General features: G+C 43.7%; 1 protein-coding gene across 2 annotated transcripts in view; it reads left to right on the top strand.

Moving 5' to 3' along the window:
- Positions 1–20,953, top strand: part of slc45a4a (solute carrier family 45 member 4a) — a 64,235-nt gene that overhangs the window by 17,145 nt on the left and 26,137 nt on the right. For both annotated transcript variants that reach the window (XM_072675351.1, XM_072675350.1), the window contains one exon: positions 8,952–9,950. In XM_072675351.1, coding sequence (XP_072531452.1) covers positions 9,647–9,950 — 304 coding nt within the window. In that variant the 5' untranslated portion in view covers positions 8,952–9,646. The remainder of the gene's footprint in view (positions 1–8,951; positions 9,951–20,953) is intronic.

Here is a 20,953-nt window from a genome sequence, read left to right as displayed (position 1 = left end):
CAGGTTACAGGTACCATTGCAGTACTCCTAAAGCACTACAGTTCCCATACAAATTCCTTACAAATCCAAGGGCTTACAGCCTAAGGTTACCGGGTGGCACTCATGCTTGTAAAATTACTGCATTTACGCGAATAGTGCTTGCCCTGTATTGTCTGTACTGAACCATGACCCCTATCATTTTATTGTTCCTCTTTAATGGTCCTTTGGTTCTGTTTCCAGTACTCACACCTGCATAACCAGTGGTTATTGCTGGGTAAACCAATATTTGGACATACAGTGACAGTGGAAGTAGACAAATAGTTGGCGAGTAGATTTGAATGGGTCCTCTCAATCAGAACTAAAATACAAAAATTGTTTATTAAATCGTTTATTTAATCATTTCATGATTAGTTGACCAATAGAAATTACTACGTTTTTTTTTAAATAACTATCCACTGTAGTCATGGTATTCAGGAAAAGCATATGTTGTGCATAATAGGGATGTGCAGTGACACTGAAATCATATTAGTATATCAATATCAAAAGATAATTGCTTTAAAAATGACTAGAGTGATCTTTACCAATATTTCAAAAAGTGCAGTGGTAGCGTGTGCCGCACAGCTTCAGGGACCTGGGGTTGTGGGTTCTATCCTTACTCTGGTCTCTGTCTATTTGGTGTGTTCTCCCCGTGTCTAGGTCTTCTGGTTTCCTCCTGCCTCCCAAAAACATGCATGGTAGTTGAATTGTCTATGATAAACTACCCATAAATGTAGGTGTGTGAGTGAATGGGGGTGTGTGGTCGCAAGACAAGAATACACTGGACAGGGCTGGACCAGTCCATCAAAGGGTACCAATGTTTCCAGGTAGGCTCTGGTCCCACCACAGCCCTGTCCAGAAAGAGGTAGGTAAGAGGATGGATGGATGGATGGATGGATGGATGGATGGATGGATGGATGGATGGATTATAATGGCACCTTTACAGGAGAAGGAAAGAACCTTCTTAACCTTTAACCACCCCCCCCCCCACACACACCCCCGCCGAGGCATATGTGGCATATGATGCATTTGAGGAGATTCCCACATTAGCATTTGTTGTGGAGAGCACATCAGTTTTGTTTCCAGACCCCCACCTGGACTTGACAGCCGTCACACTTGACCACACATACTGACCTCAGCCTTGTAGCTGACTAACGCACCTAGTTTATTTGCTCAGGGACTTCATCAGGCAGTGCTCAGTTCTGGACTGAGGCCCTCTAGAAGCGGAATGAGACACCCCTGCTTTATTTGGTGAAAGTGACCTAAATGCTGTAGCTCTGCTCTTGAGGGTTATCATGGTGGCCCAACACACCAACTCTTTAAGGGGGCTTCTCAACACTTGGCCCGTAGGTACCTATTTCAATGTGACAACAGCTCCACAGTCAACTAGCTCTACAGCCTGGATAACATACACTGTAATTTAGGTCTGCCACGTGCTTGCGTGCACAAGCTAATTGGCATGCTTAGTTTGCTCACCCAAACCCTAATAATGAAATGTTTACCTGATATACAAACTGTTACCTATGGGCATTCATTTGCAGGCCTACATGCTGAACACACAAGTATCAGTACACTACAGGTGAATAGGGTAAATATGTTAACCCTGAGATCACTGTGAAACTTCCCCAGTTGATTACTTACATTAGGACAGTTCATTTTTGTATTACTTATTATATGCAAATGAGGTGTTATCTTATTAAGTTGTCGGACTCCTTTGCCTCATTTGTCTAGGGATATGATGCGAGGGGTCCCAGGTTCAAATCCATGACTAGCCCAATTCTGTGTATGGTGTGGCATAACAGATAACACTACTACCTGCCAGTGAGCAGTGAACTGTAAGAGAGAGTAGTAGAAGAACCAACAAACCAATTTGAGTGCTGAAGGAATCTGTGGTGAGCTTGTTTTTCAGGGGAGTGAGGCTTTTTTTCTCCTGGGTTTTCTGGATCTGTAACACTAGCGTGTTATTTTATACCAGAGCAGCACTTTAACCTGCAAAGCCCTTTCTTTCCATGCCATATAAGATCACTTCTCTCCACTAACATCTCTCCCCCTCTTACTCTCTCGCTCTCCCTCTCGCTCTCTCTTCCATCTCTCTCAGCTCTCTTAAAGAGGAATTGAGCATGGTACCTGTCCTACTAAAGAGCTATCTTTATTGTCAAAGCAAGGCAAAACCCAGGTGCCGTGCCTTCTCTGCTGAGGAGCCATAGAGTCCCATTGGAGAGTGCAAGAGAGAGTAGCAGCCTGCTAGTCAGGCCTGGCACCACTCGTTGGTACGCATTATGCCCCCATAGGAAATGACGAAGTGTCTGCATGTTTGGCACAGGTAGTCCAGTGAATAACACATCACCAGACTGTACTAAATTCAGTTGTATGCAAAAGTTCAGACACCTGAGACGTACAGCAGATTGTAGCAGAGGTCATCAACTATCCTTTTGGAGATCTACTAGATATTTTGGGGTTGATTTGGGTTGGAACATTCATGAAACTGGTTGCCTCGCTTATTTCTGACCTTGAACTTTTAGATTCACTCAGGCTTTCACCCTCACCCACTTTTTCAGCCTGTTTAGCATGAATGACATCCCTCATGTGTCTGTGTGTGGGAGGGATAGACAGAGCACTGCATGTTGACTTTGTAACACAAGTCAGGTTATCAGCTGTAGTAATCGCAACCACTTTGACATCCAGTAGTTCAAGTTACTTTTTCTGTAGATAGATTGTAGGTCAGATCAGTACAGAATGGCTCAAGTCATGCAGAACACAACACTCTGAGTTCCCTATGCATTGGCCTAGAGAGAGAGGTTATGTGCTTATGTATCGGGTGGGAAGAAAGTCCGCCAAGAACAGAAAGCTGAGGATGCAGTTGGGCACTGGTCTATCAAACATGGCCTGGTTTGATGAATTTTGAGGTACACAGATGGTAGGGTCAAAATTGTGGTACCAACAGCATGAATCAATGAACCCAACTTCTTTGTGTGAACAGTCCAGGCAGTTTGAGGTGGTGATATGGTGTGGGGGAATGGTTTCTTGGCATACTTTGGGCCTGTTAACACCATTCACCATGGCATAAACACCCACAGCTGGTTTGAGTACTGTTGATGACCTTGTGCGTCCCTTCATGGCCACACTTTACACAATGGCTACATTTTCTAACAAATATTTCCAATTTGATTGTAATAGGCATTTTCCAAAAGATGTATTGCAGCTTGGAGATCAGAAAGCATCACTGTTACTCTGCAATAGGTTCTCTATAATGGGTCTGGATCTGTTGCTCTTATGGTCTGTGCTCTAGATACCCCAATGGTACAGAGGAAATTGTATTATGACTATCATGTTATTGATGACATGTCATTATATTGCCAACCCCTAGTGAAAGCCTCGGGTTTCTGTCTGTGCTACCAGGTAATGGAGGCTATTGTCGTACCTTTGATGCCTGTATTGTTTGCTGAATGGCTTTCTTCTCAACTGCCCATTGAGAGCTCTCTCAATTCTTGCTGTTTCAGAGAACCTGGGGACGGGCTGTTCTTATCACCGATGGATTAGGATCCCTTCAGCTCATTCATATCCTGAATGATTAATAGGGCCAAGTGTTTATGTATGTGTGTGTGTGTGTGCCTGTGAGAATGACTGACTCAGAGAGACAGGATTGCACTCCTAACCCGTATCAGTTATGGAGTACTATTTCAGATTGCAGGGGGGCATCAAAATCGGATCTCATTGTTCCAAAGAGTAGACTGTTATAGAGAATAGAAGCGTTAACAAGACGGTGTGTGTCTGTGTGTGTGTGGTAAGCAGGGGGAGTCGAACCCGGTGCGAGCAGGGTTGTGTAACTACCTTAAAAACGTCAGGTGATGTGTTTCCTTCGAAGTTTTCTGGAATTCTGGGTGTCACTGGCAATTGTCAGATTGCCGACAAGAGCCTCAGGTCAGAGGCAAGTCGGTGTTCGCTCTGTGCTGGCTCAGTTGCTATGTGTAAACTGCTGAAAGACACCATCCGTGAACTTGCCAAGTGATTGCCAAAACCCCAAATATCTAATATCTGAACCTGAAGACTGGAGAAACATAACCTTGTCTGATGAATCTTGATTTCTGCTGAGTCACACAGATCGCACGGTCAGAATTCAGTGCCAGCAGCATGAATCCATGAACCCAACCTGCCTTGTGTCATGACCAGGCTGGCTGAGGTGGTGTAATGGCGTGGGGAATGTTTTTGGTTTGGTTTGGTAATGAAAACGAAAAGTTTTTTTCTTAGAAGTCCTCTGGAATTCTGGGTGCCCGTACCAATTGTCTTCCTAATGCCGTGTTCACACACATGTGAAGCTAGCCAGAGCCTCTTTTCGAACTGCCACAGATGCAGCATTGCTAGGTAGCCAGCACACTCTGAGGAAAGCAAGGCTCCCCAGCTCCGATACAACAGCTAACGGATGCCTGTTCTGACCAACATCACGCTAGGAGTAATGTGGGGTGGAAGTGATATCAACCCACCCCTATTGTGCTCTCTCAAACTCCAGCTGCTGATGGCAAGCGGCATGACCCGGGATCCAAACCAGCAATCCTTTAATTACAGTGGCAGCCCCTTAGTCCACTGCAAACGTGTAGAGCCTTTGTAATGCTTTGTGCAGTGTCTCTCAAGATGTTGAACTCTGAGCACCAGCTGTGAGAGCCTGTAAATTCCTGTGCACTGGAGCTCTGAATGTCGTTACAGCGGTTTGTCCGTGTCCAGATTTATCGTTGATCATAAATGAGCCTGAAAAGTAGTGTAGGGTAGTGGGGAAACAACGCCGCTCGCTGCCAGGCAGGCATACCAAACTACGCCAATAAGAGTCAATAAGGCCAAGACTCTAAACGTTAAAAACACTTCCTGTACTTGTGTGATTTTAAATGCAAGGTGCCCTGGATAAGAGCTTCAGCCAAATGCCATAAATGTACACCACGTAAGCAAGCAATTGCTTTTATTAGTGCATGTCCTCGGGCAACAAATATGACTTGGCTTACCTGCTGAATTCGGTGGAAGGGAGAAATTGTACAGACCTGACAATTTGCTAAACCATCCTTTATCGTGGAATTGGTATTGTGCCAGTAGTGTTTCCAATGAAGAAACCTGACCCTGAGACTGTACCGCCTGTTGTGGAGAGGGAAAAGGTGTACACACTCCACATTTGAGCCCCCCCCCCTCCTCCTGCCCCTCCATGCTCACACCATAAATGATGGATGGAAGGAGTCAGCTCTCTGCCTTCCATGCTAATGTGGTCACTTGATGCCTGCCTGCATTTGTGAAGAGCTCCTTCATATTGATACTTCAGGCAGTGTAACCTTTCTACTCTTGTCCAACCCCCACCAGGCACCACCTTTCCTTCTCGGGAAGATCAGTTAATGGCTTGTCATCCTGTCTTGCACTCCCGGCTGTCAGTATACAGTTTACTACTGTTTTCAGACCCATACTTTTGAGCCATACATGAACAGTACATTTTCCTTCATGCTCTGACCTTATTTGTGCATACCAAATGAGCTTCTGATGAATGCAGATCTTCTCGAAAGCCTGAGAGAACCCTGTCCTCTTTCAAGCTTTCGTCTTTGTTCTGCGGCATGGATGCATTTCGTCTTTCCATGTTAAACATTTCTGCAGGTGAAGGAGCCTCTCCAAGCAATCTAGACAGACAGATTGGCTTGAGCCATTTATATGCATCAGTAGAGTGAAGCCTAGCGAGACGCAGGATGGGTTTTTGATCAAGGCCGCAAGTCTTCCGTAGAAGATTCAGAACATCTGCTGTATCCTTGTTCCCTTCATCGGCTTCGAGAAACCGGCCCATGCCCAGGCTCCCTGGAGCGTGGTGAAGCGTTCATGTGAAAGGAGTGGTTACATCACAGCTGAGGTGGTGAAGTTCAGTCCCCTGCTGCTCTGCTAGCTGATGTGCTGGAGAGTGATTTGAGAAGTGTGATTGTCACCAGGTAGCCACGGAATGGAAAAAGGACCTTGAGTGGCCAAAGTGAGAAAAGAGACTCAAGTTACAGTTGCAGAACGGGATGGTATCATTTTAGGAGTTCGCCATTAGATACTAGTTACCTGCACCAGGATCAACCATTGTATTGTCAAAAAAAGCTTGCTTTAACCCTGACTCTGAAAGCAGGCCATCTAATAACCTTTTAGGTTGTTGATTAAATGATTGGTTCTGGCATCAGGTACCAGATTAGACTTGTGTCTAGGATGAAAGCCATCTGCAATCCAAGAAGGTGTTCTTGCCTGCCTTGGGTTGCCATCAGACTAATTGGTTCCTGTTGTAATCTGTAGGTCGTGAACACATGGTTGGTTTGAGAAGATTCTATAGGCTGGTTAGGACGCTGTACTTGATCACCAGAATATCACTGTACTTGTAGTTGTTATTAATTGTATAAAGTATACTCTGATCAGCTGGACAGTATACTGGACAGGTAAAGTAGAAAAACATTGACCGATGCCACTGACGATAATCAAAGGGTCACTTGAAGGTGATGTGTTAAAAGCAGGAAAATCATTAGCATTAGAATCTGCGCCCCTTTGACAAGGGTCAAGCTGTAATGGCTAGACGACTAGGTCAAAACCTCTCCAAAACATCAGGCAGGTCCTGCGGGCTGTTCCCGGTATGCAGTGGTCAGTACCTACCAAAAGTGCTCCAAAAAAGGAGAACCGGTGAACCGGGCAGCTAAGGCTCATTGAAGCGGCCCATGGAGGCCCTACCTCACAACGTACAGGTCTTAGTGCCAGATACCACAGGACAACTTCCAGGGTCTTGTGGAGTCCATTCCTTGAATGGTCAGATCTGTTGTGGTGGCACAAGGTGTACGTAGGGGGTCATTTAGTCTTTGAAATTCCATGGCTGATCTTTTTATTGAATTCCTTGGCTGAGATGACACTTTCCATATTTATGAATCAATAAAGCCCAACCATAAACCATGGCCATAAAGCTCTAAAGTGTTATTACACAACGCTTATCAGTCTCTTGCACAAGAAGCACAGTTCCAGTATCCAGTAGCCCAATTCAATGATAATATATCACTTTTCGCTGATGAGGTTTCCTCAGTGCTTGTTTCTCCAATGGAGGTTAATCCGTGCACTCAGCGCAGCCTAGCATAATCAGCACGTCTCTCAGTGCCCCTCCATTACAATACTAGCTCTGTTTTAGCTATTAGGAAAAAAGAGGGCAGGAGAAACCTGAGCAAAGTCCTTTTTCTGTGTGTGAGAGAGACGTATTCAGGTTTCAGCAGCATACTCGTGCATGCCCTGCTTTTCTTTTTTCCTTTTTTTCTTTTCCCTCCCGTTTTCAATCACGTTAAGAAGCTTAATAAGCTGCACCGCAGGGCAGGCTGTTTTTTTGCTTGCTTTCACGTGTCGGATCTTTGCTTGCAGGACTTATTCTTCTGAGAAGCGTGGTGTTTCTTTGGCACAGAGCTGCGATTGGTGCACAATCCCTACAAACATGCTAATTCCTCCTTGTTCGTTCTCAGCTGGACTGAAGGAACCCTGACTGATGCTTATTAAAGGGCATTCTGGTCAGTCTTTGCAGAAAAAGGAATGTTCTAGAAAGGCCAGTCTACGCCGCTCTCACGCAAGCCTAGCGTAGTACCCAAAGGTATCCGGACAGCAGAATTCTTTTTGTTCAGTTTTTAAAGGAAAAAAGGAAAGGAGCCATGCACAAGTGCTCGTTATGATCGCTAGGAAGGTCAAGGTGATGCAAATATCAAAGCTTTAGTAATACTTTGACTCTTTAAGACCTTGACCAACAATCTGCAGCCATGGGCTCCTCTAAGCATCTCCTGAGCACTCTGAAAATGATAATAACTGATGCCCACAAAACAAGAGAAGCCTATAAGAACATTGCAAAGTGCTATTCTCAGCTAGTTTCCTCAGTTTGTGATGTAATTTAGGAATGTTGGAGGTCATGTTGAGGTTTAGAAGCCCAAGAAAGCTTTCAGAGACAATTGCTTGTGAAATTGCTAGAAAGGCAAATCCAAACCACCCGTTTGACCTCAAAAGACCCTCTGTAAGATTTAGCAGAGTAGTGGTGCACCGTTCTACTGTGCAGCAGCACCTGTACAAGTATGACCTTCCTGTACGAGTCATCAGAAGGGGAAACCATTTTCTCCTTTTATTGCTGACCAAGGCATTTCAATTGTGCGAATATAGCTTTCATAATCTCTGTAGGAAAGCGTTGCTAATGATCCTAAGCAGCCGCACATGAGTGCAAGGTCAGATGTCTACTGGACTTACTAGTGAACTAGGGAATAGAAGGAATTCATGCTTTCTTATTCGTGCTTCGTCTATTTGGGATTCTGCCTTAGTTTGCCGCTCACCAGGGACATGGTTCATTCACGTGGCATTATTGATTGGATGATGGATTGATGGATGTGCCCTTTCAGGTCGTTACATGCATAGGTTCATTCACACTACAAAAATCTGACCAATCAGATCTAAGCAAATCATCTGAATTGGGGAATGAGGCTTGGACTGTGAACACAGTCTATGATGGGTATATGATGGGTTTGGAATCTTGGAAAGGCTGTGCATGATTAGTTCTGGTTGGACTCTGATTCACTTTTAGCCTTGGTGTGGTTTGTTTGGGCAGGTGTGAACACAGTAATCGCACTTAGATGTGGATCAAAACAACTGCATAAGACCCTTAAGTACAAGGAGAAACCGCTCGGAGTTTACAGACTTGCTATATGATTCAGACCATAGCAAATAAACTAGGGGTCAGAAAATCCCATAAAGTCTATTTTACTGGTTTGGCCTTATTTACAAACAAAGATTACTCAGTTAATTATCAGAATAAACACTTAGTTACTGGTATAGTCCATAATGGCAGCCTTATAGTAAGGTACAGTGCTGCATATGTACCTTTTCATATTATTGTGTATGTGAATACTAACTCTTTCTTGCTTACTTTCTCCCTCTTTCTCAAACAGATTGATCAGCCACTCGATGGGGATTCACCGGCGAGCTCCGACCTGTGTCTCCTGCCCACCGGCCTGCCACCTGCCCTCCCTCTACAACACCTCCTCCACCGAAATCATGAAACTTGTATTAACTGAATGGCAAATGATATGGATTTTTACTGTTTCTAGTAGACAGTAAATACACACACACACACACACCGCACACATACGCACCACATACACACACACACACACCACACACACACACCACACACACATACATTCATTCACGTTTGCACATACACACATGCAACACACAATTTCACTCATACTCTCACACACATTGGCAAACACCAAAGGGAGTGACCTCACGACAAAGCCATATCTCCCTCACGGTTGCATACCAAAAACCCCCCGACAAGGCTCTGCTGAGTGCTCCACAACGCGTCCTTAAGAAGTCCTACTCGGAATGTATTTTGTGCACTGAGTGATTTGATTTTCTTTATCTTTCCTTTTTTTTGGCTTCGTTTGTCCGTTAAGATCCTCCAGACGACGTGAGATCATCTACCCAAAGGAGCTGCTTGGATATAAACGTGCTGTCGCTTTGCTTTGTTTAGTTTTGTTCAGTTTCAGTTTTAGTTTTTACTTTGCGCTTTTCGTTGAAATTTCTGTGCCGCGCGTAGTGCATCTGCGGAGCCGGACGTGTTCTTTTTCTTGCTGGTTGAATGCCGACAACGATGGCCCCCCAGAACACTGATGCGGATACTGTGCAAGTGCAGGAGGTCGTGGTGGTCCCTGCCAAGGCAGCCACTGGAGGCTCGGGAGGAGGAGGCGGAGGAGGAGGCAGGGCTAATGGAGTGGGCGGAGCCAGTGGGCGGGACCTGGAGAGTCAGGACGAGTCAGCGAGTGAGGGTTCTATAGACCGCATCCCCCTGCGCCAGTGGGTTATGCATGGAGCCGTCATGTTCGGACGGGAGTTCTGCTACGCAATGGAAACAGCCCTGGTGACGCCTGTGCTGCTGCAAATCGGTAAGGCATTCACTTCAAGAGGGAAAGCTGACTACGGCAATTCCGATATGCAGTCTTAAATTTAACATAATAGTGCTGTGCTACAGTATTTACTAAACAATTTGTAGTAGCCTTACCATTAAAAGAACAATAACAAAACGGCTCTTCAGCCCATGCAGACAAAAAACGATCGTTTTGAATTTGTGTTTATTTGTGACGCCACGAAAATCCAATGTGTTGTATATCCACCACGTCAGCCTACAAAAATTTTGCCTTACCTATTCACACAATTGGTCAGAGAAAGGTTGCTGCTGGTATCTGTGCTAGGCTAAAAGCTAAACCTAGCTTACAGGGGGGGCAGGACTTGGAGAAGGACCACTGCAGTTCATGCTGTGCTCGAAGCTGCCACTACCTGAAAGGGGGAAGCACCGTTCAGAGATACCGGGTTGCTGCTGGTATCTGTACTAGGCTAAAAGCTTACCCTAGCTGACCAGAGGAAGCTGCTTTTGACTGCTTGGGGAAAGGTGCTTTTTGCCCCAACCAATGTCACACGTCTACTATTAATTCATCAAAAACAACCTAAAATACTGAATAAATGCTTTCTATGGACCTTTCAAAAGAAATTTCACAACCAACTGTTTGCTCATTAAAATACATTCATAACAAAAAACAATGTGTCCGCTTCTCTGTCTAGCTTTTCTGTGGAAGCAGAAACCCATTAACTGCAGCAACACTTCATTGACTTCAGTTAAAACATGACTGAAAACTGAATAAAAAGCCTGGAGAGTGAAATCTTAAACACTGGGCCCAGAAAGCACACCTGTGTCTTTTCTGGGCTGCAACTGTGTAGCCTATTCAAACTTCTAATGCCTGGCTTTTTAATCCAGTCCTCCGACTCCCCCAGGGGTAATACTTCTTCAGTTCCTACTTCATCTGCATGTTCACGCGTGAGAACTGAGGGTTATTGAACGCTGGCCAGGCTCAAGTGCATTCGGAGGTAGAATACAAACAAATGTGGACTAGCTGCAGGACCCATAAAGGCTACCATGGCAATTTCGCCCCAGCAGTCAATAACCGCATGAGATACTATCTTTCTTAGACCCCCACATCAATAACTAGTCGCGTACCATCCGAGATGTGCCGATCGGTAGGAAGCTCACGTAGCTGTAATGAGGATTCTTCTCCGAATCATTCCTTTTGCAAGTGATTAAATGCTCTCCCCTGCAATCTCTCTAAAGCACTCTAAATAGCTGTGTGTATTTGTGAGGAGGATAAATCTCGCATTGTGACAAAAGCAGAAGATTAGAAGCAGAACCACATGGGACTTAGCCTCTGCGTCAGACCTGGCGGCTAATAACAGATTACGTACCTGGAAGATGGGAAAGAACCAAAGCTATTTCGGTGTTTTAAGATTTTAAGCGTGGTTCAGTAGAGAATTGTGGACTGCCATTTCCAAGAAGCCACGATCACTGAAGCTTTTCACCATTGCACAAAGCGTCAGATGTCCTGAGCTCTTAATTACTTAATTACCACTCATTGTGTCCTAAATCATTCACTCTTTTTATCAAGAGTGGGGCATGAAAGCTGTTGGCAGTGCTGGGTCTGCAAATGAACAAGGTTCAAATGCATTAGACCTCACAGAGTTGACCAAAGGTGATGAGAGGCCAAACTTCTGTGAAATCTCCAAAGGATGCTGTCTGGACCTTCACCAGCCATACACACAGACTGATGCAGTCGTTTGAAGCAAATGCATTACCTCCTTAGTTATGTTAAATGCTTGGTGTGTTTTAAGCATAGGTGGCAATAGACCTGCGGTTCGCGTCTCATCATTTGAATGTCATATGAATGTTCAGGAAATGTATTTTGAATCTATTTGAATGCAGAAAATGAGGCATTAATACACAAGAACAGCAGTATTGCTTCTTTGGGTGTTGTCAAAACACGTGGGCTGGAGACCTAATGTTCTTGTGGCTGAACTGGCCTTCTCATTGCTGTGTGTGTTTGCGTGGGTGCCAACAGGCTGAGCAGATTCGCTCGGTCACACACACACGCGGCTGCCATCACACCGAGCGATTAGCACATAACACTTAGAGCCTACAGAGAGGCCAGCAAGCACAACATGACGTATAATTGACTTTTTTTTCCCCTTCTGCATGAAGAGCGTTCTGTTTGAACATGAATAAGAGTTTGTGAGGGAAACTAAAGATGGACGGCATCATATTTTATGGTGATTTGAAGTGGAGAATTGATTGATTATAGAGATGGCATGTCATTCATATCTGTGGGCCAGTATCAGCAGAAGATTCATGATTAGATGTTTGAGGGATGCTCAGTTGCAGTGGAGGTGTGAACGCGCGGACTGGCACCATGTTCAGGGGGTGTTCCTGCAAGTGAATCAGTTCCAATTTCGTAACAAATTTAGCCTGAAATTGCCCGTTCTCACACTGTGTATTGTGATGTTAGCTGTGTGTTTCTTCCAGGGTAGCTTGATGGTTAGAACATGCTAGCTCAAGATACTGATGCTCATCTTAAGGGGGAACTCCACTGTGCTTTTTTCCTGTAATTAACAGATAATTTAGCAGTTTTAGTTCAAATGTAAACTTATGTAAAGTCAATGTTTACAGTGGTTTGATGTAAAAAGCTCCATTGTAGAGAAACTTCCAGACTCTCACTTGATTTAAACCAAAAATCAGGGAAACTGTTATCATATATATAATATCTATATCATTTACCAGATTTTCCCCTATTTTCCCTATTTGGTACTACCAATTAACCCACCCGTTCGCAGCTCTCCCTAGCACTAGCAGTGCTCCCAACACTAGAAGCCAGCCACCGCCTCTTTTCTAACCGCTGCCAATGTGGCAGCACTAGGCAGCCAACACGCTTTGAGGAAAGCGCTGGGTCCCCAGCTCCACCACAGACATCCGTGCAACATCGCTTCTAGAGTTGCGAGGGGAGAGAGAGCTGTCTACCCACCCGGAGAGACAATGGCCAATTGTGCCCTCTAGGACTCCCGCCACTTTTGGCAAAGCAGCATGGCTCGGGATTCGAACTCCCAACTCCCAGGTCTTAGTGGTAGCATGTGAAACCACAGAGCCACTTGGAGCCCCTGTTTTGTACTGTTTTATATGTACGCAATGGTAAAATAGTGGTAAATCTGTCTTTTGGGACTATTTCTTCGACACTCTGTATGTGTACCTTATATAAAACACATTTTAGGCCAAACCTCTCCGAATTGTCAGGGAACAATGTCTCAAGCATTAGGGAGCATATTTAGTACTATTTTGTGTAATGTCTTAATGTGTGATGTGTCTTTAACACTTCTTCTGACGTCAGTAACAATTCTGATGGTACGTTTCTCTAGAAGGAAGCATTCCTCAGATAAACACTCTCTGGAAAATGACTTCGTTTAGGTCTGAAAAATGGCATTAAAAACAGCCCATTTCTCATTTTAAAGCTGAGAAAACATATTGGATCATATTGAAAACATTTATCTCTGATACCTTCAGTTACCATCCTGTAGCCCAATTTTCATCTGTCGGATGTGTTTTTCAGCAGTCATTTCATGTCAGACATACTGGTGTGGCCAGTACAGGGGGCAGATGGTAAGCTAAGCTCCTGTAAATATAGCAATGGCAGACTAACACCCTCCAATGCTGTCCGCAGCATGAATAGATATGGTTACACTGACGCAAAATAAGGCCTTTGCAGACATTCAGTGTGAGTGCGAGCTGGGACTTTCTCGCTTCTAGTTTCTTCCCATGTGCTCCGAACAGTGGCAGTGTTTATAGGATTGGAAGGGCTTTCAAATTAATGCGCCCTGCTCAAGTCCTTATTGTCTCAGAGCTTGTTTGTTTAAAGAACAAGTGTTTTTGCTTAATTGTATTCTTTACTGTCCCTCGAGAACTTTTAATTGACGTATTAACAGAGTGTAGCCTTCTTTTTTTTTTATATGCATCCCCCTCCTCCTCCTCCTCCCCTTTAGTGGGCAGGAACTGTGTCCGAGTCATGAACGTGGGAACTGCTTCAGGAGGCCATTGCCCGATGCCCTCTTTCCCTACTTTGTTTGACGTTTTTGTTTGTCTTGTTGGACTTTTTTCGCCAGGGGCAACTGCCAAAAACCATGCTTCATGCAAGACAAATGGCCAGCGGCATTGTCTGAAGGCATAATTGAGGGAATATGCAGTAATCTTTTGAGTAGAAGTTAGCCCCTTTTTGTGTGAGGGGCTTTGTGGTGGAACTGCTCATTCTTCTGAGACACGCTTTCATGTAGTTTGCTGTCGCTAGTGTACATGCTACCACATCTTAATCATCACTTGGCTCCTCGTCAGTGGGATCATTGCAAAGAATAATAGAGGCCATTTTTTATTCTAGCCTCTTTTATGTTGGATAGATCGTAGGAGAACGAATGTGCACTGTTCTATATAGTTTGTTTGTGCTGGCTTAAATGCTAGCACTGCTGGTAGCCTTCCCGTTCTCTAATCCTCGTTCAGTCCCTTGAGTTATGTAAACTAATGGTGAAGGTGTGGGATTTTGTATCCTCTAATCTGGCTAAAGCCAGACTTGAGTGATGCTATCTGTTGTTGTCATGGTATGTGTGTACTGATCTCCGAGCAAGTGACTCTACGTACCGGCATTATATAAAGAACAAAGTGGTGTTGATCTAATAAAAGGGCTTTCTCTGAACGTCCTCTCCGCCATGTAGTGTTTTTCTGGGATTCTTGAAGATCAATGGGCTTGTGATTACACATAATGATGGCAACAGCAAATGGTTCAAAAAAAAAGAAAAGACAGACAAGGAAGTGTACGTAGTGAGTAAAAAAAAAAGGATAGTCACTGACTGGGTGGAAAGTGAGCCATGGGTGTCAGTATGTGGTTCCTTCTAATGTTGAGGATACATAGGTTCAAGTCTAGGAGGGTCCAATTTAGCAGACATGATGGGACACACAGACACTTTGACTGACAAGCAAAATCACCAACCAACTCTTAATACCAGGTCTCAGGTCCCAGGTCTACATGGACAAAAGTATTGGGACACCCGCTCATTCATTGTTTTTTTCTTACATTAAGGCTATTAAGAAGTGTATTCTGCTTTTGTTGGAGTAACAGCCTCTTCTGTCCAGGGAAGGTATTCTCCAAAATTTTTAATTTTTTTCTGTGACGAGAGTGTTAGTGAGGTCAGGATGTTGGATGATCTCCACCCCACTTCATCCCCAACTCATCCCAGAAGCACCATCCATCATTCCAGAGAACACAGTTCCACTGCTCCACAGCTCAGTGCTGGGGGGGGGGGGGCTTTATACCCCTCTAGCCCACACCATGGTGCCAATAGGTTCATGTTTATCTGCTGCAGAAAGTCCTGTTCTATTGGCTGTACTTCTCGACAGCCATTCGGACATCTAGAGAGTGGTGTGATCCTAACCTGACAGTACTGATACTGTCTTAAAAAGTAGGGGTGTAACAATACCAGCATCCCAATTTAAGGGCTGCGTTCTTCGTAGAACACGGTATATGAAGGCATAGTCAAAGAAAAGAGGCGGCCTGCTCTACACCGGATTTCCTGTTTGTCCCAGCACTGCTGTTCCTGCTCTTACCGTTGCGTCACGAGATGCCGCCCTGTCACCTAGCAACCCAATCCCAATCTTGGGATATGTTGACTGGTGAAGGATCGTTGCCATGGAAAAGAAGGACACGTTTCTCAGCTGCATACGCAAGAGCCTTCAAAATAGGACGGCCTAGTTGTACTGCTGTGACGCAAGTCGCTAACATGTCAGAAGATCATAAGGTCATGTCATAAATACTCAATGGCACAATGCCAAAATGTACATCTTGGGGATAAAGCATTCGCTTAATTAGGAAATTGTTTAAAAATTAGGAGGAACCCAATAAAAAACCCAACCCCAGCATGGTCAGGCCGTGCGCCACACTCCTACTGCCTCCGAGCTCTAGACGTTTTGTTGAGTGAACTTATCACCCAGCTCTTTGGCAGACCATTTGCCTGTTATGCGGACGCCAAATTACACAACTAGCACCCATGTACCATGTGTGCACACCTGAAAACCTTGTTTGTCTGTGGCTCTGATAACAATGTCAAACAGAAGGCACTTTGGAGTGATCAGGGTGACGTATGGCAGGGCTAATCGGCTGGCACTGAGCTTTAGCGAATTGCATAATGGCTGTGACAGGATTAGCGCTGATGACTAGATGTCAACATCTGATATCCATCATAGGATTAGTTAGTTCGTGGTAAGCAGAAAGAGCATGCGGCCAATCTGATTGAGAGATTTGGGCAGTTTGCCGACCCTGTTGACCCTCACCACTAGTTTGTGAAATGTACAGCCAGGAGCATTCCTGTTTTAATTATACTGGACAGTCCTTCTGTCATTGTCCAAATTGCCACACAATACAATACCATAACATTACAAACACCCTCCTAATATTGAGCAGGTCCCCCTTGTGCTGCCAAAACAGCTCTGACCCATTGGTATCTGGCACCAAGACATTGTCAGCAGATCCAGCAGTCCTAAAATTTGTGAGGTGGGGCCTCCATGTATTGCATCAGTAAGCCTTGGACGCCTGTGACCCTCTCACCAGTTCACCAGTTGTCCTTCCTTGGACCATGCTTGGTAGGTGCTGACCGCTGCATAGCAGGAACACCTCAAAGGACCTGCCTTTTTGGAAATGTTTTGACCCAGTCGTCTAGCGATGATGATATGGCTCTTCTTGTGGATGCTCAGATCCTTACGCTTGGCCAAGTGTCAAAAGTTAACTCAATGTTTTCTGCCAAATGAGCATGTTTTCTTTGCCCGTTTGGAGGAATTTAGCATTTGAAACGGAGAGATGTTTAGATCTTCATCTGTTTAAATCTTCATCTGGTTTTTTCAGATATTCAGATACCAAGTACTGGTTAATCAAATCTAGCATCACTCTGAAATATGCCTGCCCAAGCATTCGATAGGCAGTAGAGCGCAAGGGATGCTCTGTGTTGTAGTTTTTTTTCCCATGTGAAATCTCAGCAAGCAGTAGCAGCTGTTTGCAGCTGTAGAGAGGAGTTTTCTGTGACCCTGAGGTGTTTTATCAGTGGTAAACAAAATAAAAGGGAGGACTTTCACAAAGTCAGAGATTACGTCTGCTCTGTGAGCTATGGTGGGAATGCAGGGAACAGCAAACTCTGCTTCTTTCTTAACTAAAGGGAGGCAATACAGTCTCCCACAGCCGTGCTGATGAAGACACAAGGGAATGGTGCATTTTTCCAGCAAATCGCATTTGTACTGAGCGAGGAACGAATGTGTGTTCCTATTTTTTTAAGTACCTGCCACTGCTTTTCAGGGAAGGCTTTCTACTAGATTTTGGAGTGTTGATGTGAGGATTTGATTGCATTCAGGGACAAGAGCATTAGTGAGGTCAGGATGTTGCAAGATCATCACCCACCTCATCCCAAAAGTTTTGGATGGAGCACCATCCATTCCAGAGAACACAGTTCCACTGTGGGGGAGGCTTTAATACCCCTCTAGCTCACGCCATTAGGTTCAAGTTTAATTCTTCCAGATTGTGCTATTCAATTGGCAGTACTTCTGTACGGTGACTAGACAAGTTGTGTGTGTGTGTGTGTGTGTGTGTGTGTGTGTGTGTGTGTGTGTGTGTGTGTGTGTGTGTGTGTGTGTGTGTGCGCATTCGCATGTCTGCGAATTTAAAGTAGCTAAATGCATTCTTTAGAAGGAGCGTCCACAAACATTTGGACATATAGTGTGCATATGTTTTTGTTTATTTTTTTATTTTTTTATACCCAAACACACATGATCTGCAAAGACAAATACAGTACTAAATAATTTGGGTTTCTGCACTTTTTTCAGGGTGGACAGATTGTGAATTTGCATGTAATACTTTGTAAACACATGGGTTTTGTGTGGTTCTTGCACTGCAGAAAATGAAATTTAAGGAAGTAAAATCCTAAATCTAGTCTAAATATCTGATATTCCTAATTGTTTTTGCTTTTTTACTTGCTTGTAAAATGTACTTGCTTGTGTAGCATGTTTGTAGTGTGGTCGAACAGTCCAGAATGCCACACTGTAAAAAAAAAATAATAAAGAAATAAAGGGCCTTCAAATGGTTCTTTGAGGGATGCCATAAGGAAAAATGTTTCATAATAGAGATGTGTGGAACCTTTAAATTGTTAAAGATCCTTTCTTGAGACAAGACATTTACAAGATCATTAACTCTATTACATACATGCCCATTTTAAGGAACCAAACGTGGTTCTTCTATGGCATCCCTCAAAGAACCATTTGTGTGCAGAAGCCTGAGAGGTTGATGCATTTAATACATCATCACTTACTAGTGCTTTGCAACAACATACACAAAAACACATGTAGCTCACCACCAGGGGTGAAATCATAAGGGTTTTGTGTACTGCAGACACTGTTCACAGCCCTGTGCAAGCCCCCACCTATCACTCACTGCTGCAATGCCTCATGGGTATGTCACATCTCGCATACAGATTGCGAGAATGCAGTGGTGGCTTTGACCTGGCTGGTGGTGATTTGTTGCTTTAAGCTGACCGATGTATGCAGGATTAACAAAAGCATCTGGAAGCCCTAGTTCTACCCATGCTTTTGTCCAGTTTTCTAGACAGCAGTATGACATACATCCCATACATTTGACCCCTGACATTGAAATAGGCTCTGGGTAATCCGATCATAAGCGTACAGCATTGAGTACGAGTATGAACGTGCCCCAACGTGCCTCAGACACGCATTGTCATGTGGTCACTCCAAACACTTGCAGTGGTAGTCAAGGCTGCATATGACCGCATAGTATTGTAGAAGAATTGTGCTCTGACTTAAATGGTAGCTAATTAATAGCTGTATATTTAGTAAATGACACCAGCGTTAGCTTTATTGGTTTAAAAATCTATAGTGTTTTACTCTGAATAAAATGAAAATTGATTACTGAATATATTTAGCAAAGGCCACCAGCATTGCCTTTATTTGGATTAATCATCATGTTGTCCTCTAATAAAAATGATAATTGACTGCTGTATATATTTAATCATTTAGAAATGAGCAATTTACTTCTCTTAATAAACATCTACAGTAGTAACTAAAAATGACCGTTGATCCAATGTGCATCCAATGTTTGCTTCATTTGGGTTCACAAAAAAAAAAAAAAAGACATTTAATCTAGATTTAGCGTTAAACTTTGTGTGGGAAAGGGCTCGCTGACGTTATTGTTGTGATGTTCCTCGTTGAGCTGTCTGGCAGTGACCATGTCATTTTCGTTATTACATTTAGTTTGTTTTGTGCAATGATTTAGACGTGTGGTTTGCAACAATGCTAACTGCTTTCAGTACTAGCTGTATTAGCTTCGTAGCTCCAGTGCAAAACTAAAGAAGCAAAATTCAGACACCAATGTTTTTTCTGACTGATTACATTTGGGGGCACTTTGTTTTAGTGTTGTTGAACAGTTTAGAATGGCACACTGTTAAACATAAAAGGCCTTCAAATGGTTCCTTGAGGGATGCCAAAGAAGAACCACTTTTGGTTCCATAAAGAAAGGTGTTTGTAATGGAGATAATTATGTGAGGAACATTTTAAATTGGTAAAGAACCTTTACATCAAGTCAACATTTTGTGACTGACTACATTTGGGGGCACTTTGGATGTTGAAAGCTACAAATGTCTACATTTAATCTGGATTTAGTGTTAAACTTTGTGTGGGAAAGGGCTCATACAACATGCTAGCTTGATACTAATATAATGTTTAAGAGTTCGTTAATGTGGCGTTATTGTTGTGATGTTCCTCAGTGAGCTGTCTGGCAGTGACCATATCATTTTCATTGTTATATTTCGTTTGTTTTCTGCAGTGACACAAACATCCGGGGGCACTTTTTGTGTATTAATCCTATAGATTAAGTGACTGAGAAAATAAGACTAAAAGACAGAGCAGTGACCGTGTTTTGTCCCGTTTTTGTGTTTTTGCTGTTCTTTTCACATGACTGCTGAATTGCGGGAGTTTCATGTGTTTTTGCTCGAACAATAGCTCCGTCCTGCCTTCAACATATTCATTTAGCTTTTTTTGATGCCGAATACAGTGGGTGCCCCCCGTCACCTTCAGCCATCTGGAACCACAAAGGCAGGAAGTGGAGAAGTGTGTGAGAATCCACAAGGTTCCAGTAGGGCTGCACAACATTGAACCGAATGCCATATTTCAGTTATATTGAATATATATCAACACAGCTAAAATACAACAATGTAGTATTGACCTGCATTTTTCTGATAATCTTTCTAAAAATATGAGCAGATTTAGGAGCAAAAAATTCAGTTTATTTGCAGAATTGTACATTTAACAAATATTTGTATTTATTTATTTTAATGTTTAATGTAATTGTGTTTTGTAATATTAAAAAAATAAACACAAGTCCTTCAGTCAGAACATTTCATGTTCAGTAAAGGTATTATAATTGTTTTTGTTGCTATATTTAAGCTCAACCCTCTTAAAAAGAAATTAAAACCCTTGCTTATTTGAGAGAAGGCTTCTGCCTCCTGTGACATTAGCACTCGCCGTAGTCGGACGCCAGTCAGCTTGAGCTAAGCCTAGCTTAGCTTGTATAACTGCAATCTGTCTCAAATGTCTCAAATTGTCACAAGTTGCAGACACACTGTGGGGGCTCAGAGCGGCCCAGCAGACTAGGGTGCCTGCCCCTGTGTCTCTAGGATCGGTGCTTGCTATCAGCAGCAGGAGCTTGAGAGTGCACAATTGGCCTGGCTCTCCGATGTGTATACAGCTTGCTCCCCACATCACTCCAGTGCGCTGCTGGTTGCATGGAGTCTGCTAACCGGTGCATTAGAGCTGGGTAGCCAGAGCTTTCTTCAGAGTGCATTTGTTCAGTTCCACCACCAGTTCCACCAGCTGTAGGACTGATCAGATAAACTAGGTATTGGATGCTAACTGTAAATATTGTCGTTCTTCAAGAAGAGCTTTGGAAATGTTTATGCTAATCAAATCAAATTATACACCTTAAATCAA

This window comes from Salminus brasiliensis, chromosome 3 (assembly GCF_030463535.1).
Source record: "Salminus brasiliensis chromosome 3, fSalBra1.hap2, whole genome shotgun sequence".
Classification (NCBI taxonomy): domain Eukaryota; kingdom Metazoa; phylum Chordata; class Actinopteri; order Characiformes; family Bryconidae; genus Salminus; species Salminus brasiliensis.
This window is presented reverse-complemented; position numbering and strand designations above follow the sequence as displayed.